General features: G+C 34.8%; 1 protein-coding gene across 7 annotated transcripts in view; it reads right to left on the reverse strand.

Annotated features, from left to right (window-relative positions):
- Positions 1-15,119, reverse strand: part of CDH18 (cadherin 18) — a 993,557-nt gene that overhangs the window by 84,383 nt on the left and 894,055 nt on the right. For all 7 annotated transcript variants that reach the window (XM_007188233.3, XM_057541771.1, XM_007188232.3 and 4 more), the window contains one exon: positions 11,912-12,165. In XM_007188233.3, the coding sequence (XP_007188295.1) occupies positions 11,912-12,165 (254 nt within the window). The remainder of the gene's footprint in view (positions 1-11,911; positions 12,166-15,119) is intronic.

Genomic DNA, 15,119 nt, shown 5'->3' on the forward strand with positions numbered 1-15,119 from the left:
CAAACAGCTGTTTTTGTAAGTTTTACTGACTATGATCAATAGATGGGATAAAGTTTAATCAATATACACCCTTTGGGATACTACAGCAGCTTGGCCTCATCTTTAATTTAACAAAAAGTCACACACCTGCAGTATACCTGCAGTATAGCTATACTGAAAAAATGAATACTTTTTTTATTCATTAACAAAATTTAAGATTCCCTTAGCTCACTTTGGGGATGCAATTTATTCCACAAGTCATGCATCCACAAAATAATCTTTCTAAAAAAAAATAGAACATAGGGATCATTTGTCACTTGACAGTGTATTGTGCTTAATAAAATGGGCAGCACACATAGCACATAGATATTTTGGAAAGCTTTTTAACTTCCTGAACCAAAACCTCGATCCAAAGAAACAAAAGCACCTAAAGAAGTAAAATCTCTACACAAGAAAATATGTTTCTGCCTGTTATTTATGCCTCTAAGTAATTAAGATTTTTAAAATTCCAGTAATCTTGAGTTCTGGAAATGCTATGGAACCATTTTAAGCATTTTTTAAAATTTCTTTGAAAAATTTACATGAAAGCTATTTGGATGTTTTAGTCTCCAGTCAGTAGACTAACAGACATCACTAAGCCTGGATTTAGGCATTCATTCCAGGGCTAAATGAGTTACAAATGCCCACCCGGAAAATAGGTTCTCCTTCTGGTGTCAGGACTCTGACTTGGGGTGGTTACCGTCACATTCTAGGCTGTTAGGTAAATTTGAGCCCCAAATGGAAAAATGTTCAGGGGTCTTCTGTATCTTTATTGAAGCATGGTAAAAGTGACCACATTCTATCCAATCGCTATGGTTAGTTAGCTGTGTGATTGGGAGACAGTCACTCAGGCATCTCAGTCTATGATATCTTCATCTCTGTAAGAACGGGATTGTCTTGGTCATCTTTAGGTCCCTTCACATTCTCAAATGCCATAGTCACATGACGTTTCACAGTAAAGTATTGGTCAATCTAAATGTGCTAACTTTGTTATCTGCAATGTGATAAGTGACAAAACACAAGTCAAAGACAGACTTCCGGTTTTAAATGGAAGCCTGCTTTCTATCTGAACTCAGTTTGCATGAAGTATCCTAAATGAGTTATCTCCTTTGTATCAGAAGACTATGACAGTTTTGAGGAGGGTATATTAAGGTTTTCTATTAAAGGTCCAATTAAGATATTTTGACTTTCACTAAGCTAAACTTTTATAAGTCTGTTTGGTCTATAGAATAAAAACTCAGTTTAATATGAATATATTTTGAAACACATTTTCTGAGTATTCTTGTCTTTCTTTTCAGAAGTTTGAATCCTGTATTCAAACTTTCTTAATCAAAAATTTGTACTTTCTTTTTCAAGTTTGCCATATGACCTTGTCATTATTTTGAAATATCTATTTTTTGCTATTCTAACATTCCAAATTAATGAGGTATTCCTAACTGCCATCTCATCATGAGCTTTGTGAAACTTTCAGAAATGTGTAAGAAAACAACACACTAATAAGGATGCCATGAATATACTGGAATCATTTATTCTCTGAGGCTACAATTAAACTCAAAACACGATGAGTAATGACTTCTAATTCTCTGCAACTATTCTTTTTTTTTTAAAGATATTTTAGAAAGATTTTTTTTAATTTAGCAAATATTTCCAAACCTGATCACAATTTTATTTCTTATGTTAGCATATATATTGGCTATTGTTTCCTAAATAATGTCAAGGTAAGCATTTGAAAAAATTATGTAAGATTTTTAATATTTCTTTCTGATGGCTTTAAAGTTACTGTACAAAGAAAATATTAAAATTTTTACCAATAAGTAAATGTATAGATAAATTCAGATTATGAATCAGAGTAGAAAAGAAGTAAAGATCGGGGGATATACTTACTCATATAAATTCATACTAAGGCTCTTGGTCCTATGAGAATTATTAATTGAGGGCTTCAATAATTTTCTTTATGTTGCACTAAATCAAGTGGCATAAGTCTTTGACTTTACAATATGGAGAAACTCTAAAATAAATAACAGTTTTTTTCGTGAGATGCTAGAGTTAAAAATGGAATTCTCTTCAGCATCTCTTTTTCCCAGAGTATGAAACACATCTGAACATGGGAAACATTCGTTTCCTACTTTGTGGTATCAGACTTCTGTAAATGCAGTTTATTATTATTATTAGTTGAAATATACAAGAGGCAGATTTGGGGGCTTTAGAAAAACAGGGTTTTTGTAGTAAAGCAAAACTGGGTTTAAATTCTGGATCTGCCACTTTATCACTATGTAAATTTGGCCAAATTACCTGTCTGTACCTTAGTTTCTTCATCTATAGAACGGGACTAATATTGCAGACTCATTAGGGTTGTTACAAGGGTTTGGGGCAGGCTGTTACAAACCCCTGGCCCATAGATAGCAAGCAGCAAATGGTCACTGTTTTTAATAGCCACATGATATAGGGTCACATTTTCAGAAAACTCTCCTGCTTCTCGTGTCCATCATAGGACTGCTCATCTGTCAGTAGCTACTCAGGAAATTCCTGAATTCCATTTCCAATATGCCAGCAAGTGAGCACAGCCAGTTTAAATCAAGGTTTCTTCACTACTGGTAAACAGCCTGGTTCTGATTTTATTTTTAAGAAAGTTGATGATGATATTGCTGTAAATTGCATATCCTTGTTTTGAGTTAAAAAAGACAAAAGCTAGACATGACGTGCTCTTAGAAATCTGAAGAATCTTACTAATAGTTTAGAAAATGGAAATACAAAAGAAAAGTCAGGAAGCTTTTCACAAATGCCTGTAAGACTCAAACTCCCTTTCATTATCAATTCTACTGACTTGGAGTTAATTGCATTTCAGGGCACATGGCAAGGTACATCTCTCAATGTGCGCCTCCTTAATTAGTACAAACATTTGGTCCCTGGGAAAGGTGGAAGTATGAGGGTTACTTATGTATTTGTTAATGTTTTCTGCTTTATTCACTGTTTGCACCTAGAGGCCCATGTAAATGACACACTTTTGTTAAAATCAAGAACAAATATTATGTAAGTTATGCCCCCAAACAGCAGCTATGTAGACTGATTATTTTAAGGCAGCTTTGGAAGGATTCATTTTAGTTGTCTAACCAAAACAAAGCAGAAAGAATAATGTACATGCTAATGGATTTGTGTTTCTCAATATTTGCATTTAAAGACAATATACCCGTCACCTTTACATAGCAACAACTGGGCAAATGTGTGTAACATAGCTGGTGTTCAATTAAATGCTCCCAATAATATAGAGCAATTACCGAGGCAATTAACAATATAATGGAACCATTATACATAAATTTTTTTTTGTAGTTTTTTACTAAATGAAACATATGTTGAAACATTCACATGAATACACATATGTGTGAAACATACATGCTGGTATGTATTTCCCAAAAATATGTTTTCAAAATTTCTTTCCATGAGTATAATTAGCACCCCCATTTTACCAATGTACTACCCAGTTTGGTTTACTCTGGGTGAGGGATTTTCAAGCTCAGCACCACTGATATTCTGGACCAGATAATTCTCTGTTGTGGGGACTCATTTGTGAGTTGTAGGATGTTCAGAACCATCCCTGACCTCTACCTACAAATGATGGTAGCATTCCACACGCAGTTGTGATAGCCAAACACGTCTTCAGACATTGTCAAATGTCCCCCGGTAGGGGGGATTCTGCCCTTGGGTGACCACTGTTTTATGTGGAATAGGTTGTTTTTTTCTGGTATGTTGGGATATATAGAGCAACATTGAAACAAGTTTGTCCCTGACCTCAATTTTTCCTCCTTTGGTCTACCTTTTTGGAACATATATTCCAACCTTTACAGCATTCTGAAATTTCATTATTATTTATTTTGAAATGCAAATCTTCCTATCACTGTTTCTTATTAAACTGACTTATGCATCTCTGATTTATCTTTTCCCCCCACTGACACTGCTGTCAGGATAAATTTCCAAGATGTCAGCTGGAAAGCCTTTTCCAAGCGCAAAGCACAAAGCCTTTTCATGATCTCTCTAAAGCATCTTTTTACAACCTCATTATTTGCTATTCCCACACAGGTAACCTAAGCTCCTTGTGTACACAACAAACTGCAGTTATGTTCTCTATTCTTCACCTGTCTAATCCTTAACCTGGGTTTTGAGCTTCAATTCAATCTTCCTCAACTCATTCCCTCCGGAAGATGTCAGGCATACTTATTCCCTACATATGTATCAGACTTTTATCACCCTTATCAAAGGATGTAAATTTTTTCTCTCCACTGGACTTCAAGCTGCTCTGTGTGTGTGTGTGCATGTGTTTAATTTCTTTATCCTGAGGAATATCATAATATTTGCATATAATAAGGTGCTTTAAATATCACTTTTAAAAATCAATGTACCTCCCACCTCCTTTAATTAAAAATATAGAATGCATCATTAATATCAAGTTTTAGTTTTTTTAAAAAAAAGTCTTATCAATGTTTATCAAATATTTCCACATCAAACTCACAGCATGAAATATTTTTACTATCAAAAGCTGTTGGCTCCTTTTGGTAAATGGTCACATTTATAAATATCTTTATAATGCTAACATTCAATGTAGACACATTTTCCTTATTAAGTGTCAAAAATACTATTAAAATATGGCATTCTATGGAATGATGAAGCATCGTGGTCTTTCCTGTGCTTGGACAAATAAGCATATCAACTTCTGCTTGCATCGCTTAATTAAAGATCAATTTTCACAACTGGGTTTATGCCTATTATATCATATACTTTGTCTATCCTGCTTCAAGCAATGTCCAGCTCTTGTTCTCAGTGTGACAGAAGGGTTCTCAACTAACAAGGTAACGTTACTGCATTCACAGTTGAAGCAGAATTGTTTAATACATACCTCTGTGCTTGGAAAATTGTTTCTCTCCATGCATGAGTGCTGTGGCCATTTTTTAAAAACTTAAGAACAATCATGCTTATATTAAAAAAATGGAAACACTTTACAAACATTACATAGGTATCAAAGAGAATACTTATCATATTAGCTTTTGTTAAAATGGATGAGAACTAAAGAGAGTGAGAAGACAAACTTGAGAAAAAGCAGACAGATTTGTTTCAGAGTTCAGACTTTCTAGGACCTTAGGATTATCCGAGGGTATAAATACAGGGTAACTAAAGAGTTTTATACATTATGCAATTCTTTGAATTTGTCATAATTGAGACAAAAAAAAAAAAACCCAAACACCCCTCTTATTATGCAAGGAAACCTTTAATTATCTCTGCATGACATATGACAATAATAAAATATTAGTCAGTGAGCACTTACTGACTATGCTAAGTACTTTCTGTCAATCTAATTTAATTCCCTCAATATATGTATGCAACATTATTATTCCTTGTTTATATATTTGATATCAAGACTCAGCAAGGTTGAATGACTGTATAAGATGACACAGCTCGTAAATCAAGTCACCAGAATTCCCACATTGGTCTTCCTGTCTTCAGAAGTGAGTCTCTAACTTGCCTTGGACAAGTTAGCATTTATTGAGTGACTATTAGGTGCAGACCACTCTGCTTAGCACTTAAAGCACATAGCTTGAAACACTCTCACAATAACTTCGAGAGATAGATATCTGTGGTGTTCTTTCACAAATAAGGATAAGTAATTTCCTAAAGGCTTATAGCCATGGTGGCAGAACAAGGAGTCAGAGCTGAATGTTTATTCCGAAACCCTCATTTTTGTGTGTGTGTATTTATACTTCCTATTGCTAAGATACCAAAGATTCTCTACTTTGTGATTAAATATTTCTCTCTAAATTTTTCCAGTCAATTATGCTCCCATCTATTAAGTCAAATGGAAAAAACTCATCTGTGTGGTCACCAAATTATTCATGGAGATAGCTACATGTATGCTAAATTTGACAGAAACCCATCTGTTATTTATTCAGTTAAAGAATCAGCTAAGATTATAGTTGAATTATACTAATAGAAAATAACATGGATGGGATGTGTGGCTGCGACAGTTTGTCTCTGTGGCTCCAGGAGAAGAGTCTCTCTGAATAAAGATGCCAAAAATGTGAAGTGACTAGATGGGAGCCAAGAGATAAAACTAGGGAATGGGAGCTTGCAAAATATTGGTTCCCAGGGTGGAGGTCTGGCCTGAGCTCCTATGGTGGGAGCTCTGAGTCCAAACCGCTGGACTAAGAGAGAACCTCAGACCCCAGGGAATATTAATTGCAGTGAGGCATACCAGACGTCCTCATCTCAGCACCAAGACCCAGCTCTATCCAACTGCCTGCAAACTCCAGTGCTGGATGTCTCAGGCCAAACAACCAGTAAGACAGGAATACAGCACCACCCATCAAAAAAAAAAAAAAAAAAAAAAAAAGAAAGAAAGAAACAACAAAAAAATATGTTACAGACAAAGGAACAGGCGAAAACCTACAAGACCAAATAAATGAAGACAAAATAGGCAACCTACCTGAAAAAGAATTCAGAGTAATGATAGTAAAGATGATCCAAAATCTCAGAAACAGAATGGAGAAAATACAAGAAACATTTAACAAGCATCTAGAAGAACTAAAGAGCAAACAAAGTGATGAGCAACACAATAACTGAAATTAAAATGAACAATACTCTAGAAGGAATCAATATCAGAATAACTGAGGCAGAAGAACGGATAAGTGAACTGGAAGATAAAATGGTGGAAATAACTGCCAGGGAGCAGAGTAAAGAAAAAAGAATGAAAAGAATTGAGGACAGTCACAGAGACCTCTGGGACAACACTGAATGCACCAACATGCAAATTATAGGGGTCCAAGAAGAAGAGAAAAAGAAAGAGTCTGAGAAAATATTTGAAGAGATTATAGTGGAAAACTTTCCTAACATGGGAAAAGAAATAGTCAATCAAGTCCAAGAAGGACAGAGAGTACCATACAGGATAAACCCAAAGAGAAACACGTCGAGACACATATTAATCAAAGTATCAAAAATTAAATACAAAGAAAAAATATTAAAAGCAGCAATGGGAAAAGCAACAAATAACATACAAGGGAATCCCCATAAGGTTAACAGCTGATTTTTCAGCAGTAATTCTGCAAGCCAGAAGGGAGTGGCAGGACATATTTAAAGTGATGAAAGGAAAAAACCTAAACCAAGATTAATATACTCAGCAAGGATCTCATTCAGATTTGATGGAGAAATTAAAACCTTTACAGATAAACAAAAGTTAAGAGAATTCAGCACCACCAAACCAGCTTCACAACAAATGCTAAAGGAACTTCTCTAGGCAGGAAACACAAGAGCAGGAAAAGACCTACAATAACAAACCCAAAACAATTAAGAAAATGGTAATAGGAACATACATCTTGATAATATCTCGATAATAACCTTAAATATAAATGGACTAAATGCTCCAACCAAAAGACATAGACCGGCTGAATGGATACAAAAACAAGACCCATATATATGCTATCTACAAGAGACCCACTTCAGACCTAGAGACCCACACAGACTGAAAGTGAGGGGATGGAAAATGATATTGCATGCAAATGGAAATCAAAGAAAGCTGGAGTAGCAATTCTCATATCAGACAAACTAGACTTTAAAATAAAGACTATTATAAGAGACAAAGAAAGACACTACATAATGATCAAGGGATCAATCTAAGAAGAAGATATAACAATTGTAAATATTTATGCACCAAATATAGGAGCACCTCAATACATATGGCAAATGCTAACAGCCATAAAAGGGAAAATTGACATTAACACAATAACAGTAGGGGACTTTAACATCCCACTTTCACCAATGGACATATCAGCCAAAATGAAAATAAATAAGGAAACACAAGCTTTAAATGACACATTAAAAAAGATGGACTTAACTGCTATTTATAGGACATTCCATCCAGAAACAACTGAATACACTTTCTTCTCAAGTGCTCATAGAACATTCTCCAGAATAGATCATATCTTGGGTCACAAATCAAGCCTTGGTAAATTTAAGAAAATTGAAATCTTATCAAGTATCATTTCTGACCACAACACTATGAGACTAATATCAGTTACAGGAAAAAAAACTGTAAAAAGTACAACCACATGGAGGCTAAACAATATGTTAATAAATAACCAAGAGATCACTGAAGAAATCAAAGAGAAAATCAAAACATACCTAGAAGCAAATGACAATGAAAACACGGCAGCACTAAACCTATGAGATGCAGCAAAAGCAGTCTAAGAGGGGAGTTTATAGCAATACAATCCTACCTCAAGAAACAAGAAAAATCTCAAACAAACAACCTAAACTTACACCTACAGCATTTAGAGAAAGAAGAACAATGACCCCCCCCAAAGTTAGCAGAGGAAAGAAATCTTAAAGATCAGATCAGAAATAAATGAAAATGAAATAAAGGTAACAATAGCAAAGATCAATAAAACTAAAAGCTGGTTCTTTGAGAAGATAAACAGAATTGATAAACCATTAGCCAGACTCATCAAGAAAAAAAGGGAAAAGACTCAAATCAACAGAATTAGAAATGAAAAAGGAGAAGTAACAACTGACACTGCAGAAATACAAAGGATCATGAGAGATTACTACAAGCAACTCTATGCCAATAAAATGGACAACCTGGAAAAAATGGACAAATTCTTAGAAAAGCACAACCTTCCAAGACAGAACCAGGAAGAAATAGAAAATATGAACAGACCAATCGCAAGCACTGAAATTGAAATTGTGATTAAAAATCTTCCAACAAACAAAAGCCCAGGAACAGACGGCTTCACAGGCGAATTTTATTAAACATTTAGAGAAGAGCTAACACCTGTCCTTCTCAAACTCTTCCAAAATATAGCAGAGAGAGGAACACTCCCAAACTCATTCTACAAGGCAAACAGAATACTAGCAAACAGAATCCAACAGCACATTAAAAGGATCATGCAACATGATCAAGTGGGGTTTACCCCAGGAATGCAAGGATTCTTCAATATATGCAAATCAATCAATGTGATACACTATATTAATAAAATGAAGGATAAAAACCATATGATAATCTCAATAGACGCAGAAAAAACTTTTGACAAAATTCAACACCCATTTATGATTAAAACTCTCCAGAAAGTAGGCATAGAGGGTACCTACCTCAACATAATAAAGGCCATATATGACAAACGCACAGCCAGCATTGTTCTCCATGGTGAAAAACTGAAACCATTTCCTCTAAGATCAGGAACAAGACAAGGTTGCCTACTCTCACCACTATTATTCAACATAGTTTTGGAAGTTGTAGCCACAGCAATCAGAGAAGAAAAAGAAATAAAAGGAAACCAAATCGGAAAAGAAGAAGTAAAACTGTCACTGCAAATAACATGATACTATACATACAAAATCCTAAAGATGCTACCAGAAAACTACTAGAGCTAATCAATGAATTTGATAGAGTAGCTGGATACAAAATTAATGAACCAAAATCTCTTGCATTCCTATACACTAATGATGAAAAATCTGAAAGAGAAATTAAGGAAACACTCCCATTTACCATTGCAACAAAAAGAATAAAATACCTAGGAATAAACCTACCTAGGGAGACAAAAACCTGTAGGCAGAAAACTATAAGATACTGATGAAAGAAATTAAAGATGATACCAACAGATGGAGAGATATACCATGTTCTTGGATTGGAAGAACTAACATTCTTCAACAAAATGACTCTACTACCCAAAGCAATCTACAGATTCAATGCAATGCTTATCAAACTACCAATGGCATTTTTTACAGTACTAGAATGAAAAATTTCATAGTTTGTATGGAAACACAAAAGACCCCAAATAGCCAAAGCAATCTTGAGAAAGAAAAACAGAGCTGGAGGAATCAGGCTCCCTGACTTCAGACTATACTACAAAGCTACAGTAATCAAGACAGTATGGTACTGGCACAAAAAAAGAAATATAGATCAATGGAACAGGATAGAAAGCCCAGAGATAAAACCACGCACATACGGTCACCTAATCTTTGATAAAGGAGGCAAGCGTATACAATGGAGAAAAGACAGCCTCTTCAGGCTTCCCTGGTGGCACAGTGGTTGAGAATCTGCCTGCCAATGCAGGGGACACGGGTTCGAGCCCTGGTCCGGGAAGATCCCACATGCCGCGGAGCAACTAAGACCGTGTGCCACAATTACTGAGCCTGCGCGTCTGGAGCCTGTGCTCCCCAACAAGAGAGGCCGTGACAGTGAAAGGCCCATGCACCGCGATGAAGAGTGGCTCCCACTTGCCACAACTAGAGAAAGCCCTCGCACAGAAATGAAGACCTAACACAGCCATAAATAAAATAAATAAATAAATAATTAAAAAAAAAAAAGACAGCCTCTTCAATAAGTGGTACTGGGAAAACTGGACAGCTACATGTAAAAGACAGAAATTAGAACACTCCCTAACACCATACACAAAAATAAACTCAAAATTGATTAAAGACCTAAATGTAAGGCCAGACAATATAAAACTCTTAAAGGAAAACATAGGCAGAACACTCTATGACATAAATCACAGCAAGATCCTTTTTGACCCACCTCCTAGAGAAATGGAAATAAAAACAAAAATATACAATTGGGGCCTAATGAAACAAAAGCTTTTGCACAGCAAAGGAAACCATAAACAAGATCAAAAGACAACCCTCAGAATGGGAGAAAATATTTGCAAATGAAGTAACTGACAAAGGATTAATCTCCAAAATATGCAAGCAGCTCATGCAGCTCAATATCAAAAAAACAAACAACCCAATCCAAAAATGGGCAGAAGACCTAAATAGACATTTCTCCAAAGAAGATATACAAATTGCCAACAAACACATGAAAAGATGTCTAACACCACTAATTATTAGAGAAATGCAAATCAAAACTACAATGAGATATCACCTCACAGCAGTCAGAATGGCCATCATCAAAATATCTAGAAACAATAAATGCTGGAGAGGATGTGGAGAAAAGGGAACCCTCTTGCATTGTTGGTGGGAATGTAAATTGATACAACCACTATGGAGAACAGTATGGAGGTTCCTTAAAAAACTAAAAATAGAACTACCATATGACCCAGCAATCCCACTACTGGGCATACATATAGCCTGAGAAAACCATAATTCAAAAAGAGTCATGTACCACAATGTTCATTGCAGCTCTATTTACAATAGCCAGGACATGGAAGCAACTTAAGTGTCCATCAACAGATGAATGGATAAAGAAGATGTGGCACATATATACAATGGAATATTACTGAGCCATAAAAAGAAACGAAATTGAGTTATTTGTAGTGAGGTGAATGGACCTATAGTCTGTCATACAGAGTGAAGTAAGTCAGAAAGAGTAAAACAATTACTGTATGCTAACACATATATATGGAATCTAAAAAAAAAAAAAAAGGTTCTGATGAACCTAGGGGCAGGACAGGAATAAAGACGCAGACGTAGAGAATGGACTTGAAGACATGGGGAGGGGGAAGGGTAAGCTGAGACGAAGTGAGAGAGTGGCATTGACATATATACAGTACCAAATGTAAAATAGATAGCTAGTGGGAAGCAGCTGCATAGCACAGGGAGATCAGCTCGGTGCTTTGCCACCACCTAGAGGGGTGGGATAAGGAGGGTGGGAGGGAGATGCAAGAGGGAGGGGATATAGGGATATATGTATGCATATAGCCAATTCACTTTTTTATATAGCAGAAACTAACACACCATTGTAAAGCAATTATACTCCAATAAAGATGTTTAAAAAAAAAAAGAATACAATGGTATATATGCAAAAAAAAAGAGAAAATAACATAGAAAAGAAATATTTTAAATATTATTTAATTCATTTTAAATTACTGTGAGAGTCAATAAAATCTTTATACGTCTAAAAGGTGGAAGTGTACCATACCTTACTAAGCTGTTAGCACTGTCGGGATCTTGTGCCAAAACTGTGCCAACAACAGTCCCAATCTTGGCATTTTCATAGACTTCCATGACATAGGAAGGCATGGAAAATAGTGGTGGTTCATCTACATCCCCAACAATGATCTTCAGCATGGTAGCATCTTTAAAAGGACCCAAGTGAGAAAAGCGAAAATCAAGATGTGTATTGGCTCCTTCTATGTTGAGGGTATATGACTTCTTTTTCTCATAGTTCAGTGGCTGTGGGGAAAAAATAAGATTTCCAATATTATGACTACCATCCCTTGTCAAACATATTTTCTTTTCCATTTTTTGAAACAAACAAACAAACATGAATAGGTTTAGGTCAATCTACTCCCATCTATAAAAAAACTATGAAGTTTGTCTTAACAGTAACACATAAAGCAGAAATCATGGAAACTCAAGTCTGAATCAATTGTGATTTTTCAGAGCCAGAAATACGATGATAACTAGCAACAAAAGGAAATTTCCCACAGTCAAACAAATATTGATTTTTGCAGACTCATTCTTAGTCTCTTCTGGTAACTTCTTTCTACCTCCTCTTCAGCTTAAATTATTAATTTTTAAAATATTTGCTACTAATTTGCTAAATTTAAAAAATACATTTTTAAAATTTTGCATTTAAACAATTTATCTCATATCATTGATTTTTACCTATCATCATCTTATTTTCACCTTGCTGGCTTTAAACTTGGTATCTTATTTTAAAATCGGATAAATGTTTACATTTTCAGTTCAACAATATTTTCTTGAAATTTTAGCAAAAGATTTTATGCAGACTTTTGAATTTAATTTTTGTTGCTTTAACTGTATTATATTTTTTTACTTTATTTTTTGCTGCTAATACCATTTCATCTATTGGTTTTGTTGTTCATTCCCTTTATTATTATGTTTTGATCAACTTTATTTTTTTATTACAGTATTCTGTTCGTTTTTAGCATTTACTTTTTAGCTTTGAATTTACATGAATAGTTTTTCATAATTTTTTTATTTTTTTCTTATTTTTTAAATCACCCAGCCAATTTTTTTTTTCTACTAATCATATATGTCAGGAGTCATGAATTTGGCTTAGCATACAATAATGAATAAAAATAAGGTCAGTCTAGTGTTTTGTCCCAGGGAATATATGGTCTATTATAAGATTTATAGACATTTATAGCACTGTACATTTAGTGTTATAAGACATAGTAGGAATTAAAATAATAAGGATACAAACGTAGATACAGAAGTGTGTGAGGTTTTGAAAGTGTTAAACATGACACACATAGGCTCTGTGACCTAAAATGAGCTTAGATTTAGGATTAGCCATATCAAAAGTCTCCATGTTGTTGCTAGCGCAGGTGATAAGGATATCAGCCTTTATTTTGAGCCTTGTGAATTACCTATAGATTAACATCTATGAAAAGAAACAATAGATATTTTTTTCATCCCTATTTCTGCCACTGATTTTTCAGTAGCCTGCTTCAATCTTGCAGCTTTCTTTCTTGGCAGGATCAGAGTATGATCATTCCCTATGGAGGAACTCAGATATTTTCCTTTACCCTAAGAGCCAAGGAGAATTTGTAGAGTATCCTTAACGGGATCTTATAAACAGAAGATCAGTCCTACTGATGATTATTTCCCTTATTTTTTCTGAATTGCCTTAGAAAAGTGGCCTTCCCAGAGACTGGAGATTGCATAGAAGGAAAAAAAAACCATTTAATTTCCAAACCAGATTATAAGAACCTAGAATACTTCTCAGGGACATGGATGAGACTGGGTCATTACAATATTTTACAAGTGTTTATAAGACAAAATAAAATTTTAAATAATGTTAAAACTAAAATTCTTAAATGTGAACCATATATACAATACATATACATTTATATATGGTGCAGATATTATATATTTTAGATTTATTTACTTTAAAGAAGGGTTAATTGATCTGAAGTTTATAACCCACCAAGTGGGATTCATTTCCTTCTCGGGGAATTAAAACTAAAAATGAATTGACAAAGTAACTAACATCCGTCTTGTTTGGCAGATTGCATTACTTTCAGTTGGACCCACGGATTTATCGTACTTCTTTCCTTGACTCCTCTCTCCTTAACATTAGTAAATAAGAATGTCTTAGGCTAATTCAAGAAGTCTCATCCAAATTTAAATCACCTGTTCTAGAAATGGTACACAGTTGCTGCCTATCAAGAATTAGGTGCACGGGTGTGGTCCCCTTGGTGCAGAGGAGCATGGACTGTCCAGAATCCAGGCATTTTGCTCATGGAAAGCAACACCCTTGGCAGGTTTGCTACTTGTTTAGATCAATGTAATTTTTTAGACTCAATCTGCTGTATCTGGTAGACTTTATAATGACTAAGGTTCATTGAGAGTCAGAAAGACTCTCAATGAAATTTGTGGAGATATTTTTGGCCACCTCTACCCCATCAGATATTATTATCAAGCTGTGCATCCAATATGACAGGTATTTCTTTTTCCATTTTTAGCAGGCCCCCTGGCAAGTTAGATGTCATTTTTCTTAACACTAACCTACCTACTGCAAAGGTACAGGCTGTTTATGTGAACACATGGTTTCATGTTTATGATTATCTCATGTATATTTAGCTACCCCAAGAGAATGATAATCATTTTGGAGGACTTGTTTTTCAGGCAGATGGATGGATAGGACCCATCTTGAGTCACTAAGGAAAGAGAGGATTATTTCAGGTTGGGACAGGAATTTAGAAGCAGATGAATTAATGTAGATGGAAATATTTTTAACAACCTCATTTATGAAGAAAACATGGCAGTGCTAAATTGCAAGTATAGAAAAACTGGGAAGAAATTACACTATTTATTCTTGGAGACTGCAGGATTTTGTACACAATATAAAGCATGTTAATTCTTTGTTTCGTATTAAAACTACAGTAGTATATAGAGATTAGATTAGGATTATAATTGTTATTTTTCCTCTTACTGTAAATCCTGGTAAAGCTTTCCAAATACTTACCATTCATACATTGTAAAGAGATATTCCAGTAATTTCTTAGTAAGCTTTTGCTCCTGGGAAACTAGTTAGAACTCTGTCTGTGGGTTTCACCTTCCATAGTTACCAGCAGATTTTTTTATTACCTAAAATAGTCTATCAAAAACAGTATACCAAGACCAGTGAGACCTATTCATCTAAAACCTGGTTTTGA

This window comes from Balaenoptera acutorostrata, chromosome 2 (assembly GCF_949987535.1).
Source record: "Balaenoptera acutorostrata chromosome 2, mBalAcu1.1, whole genome shotgun sequence".
Taxonomy (NCBI): Eukaryota; Metazoa; Chordata; class Mammalia; order Artiodactyla; family Balaenopteridae; genus Balaenoptera; species Balaenoptera acutorostrata.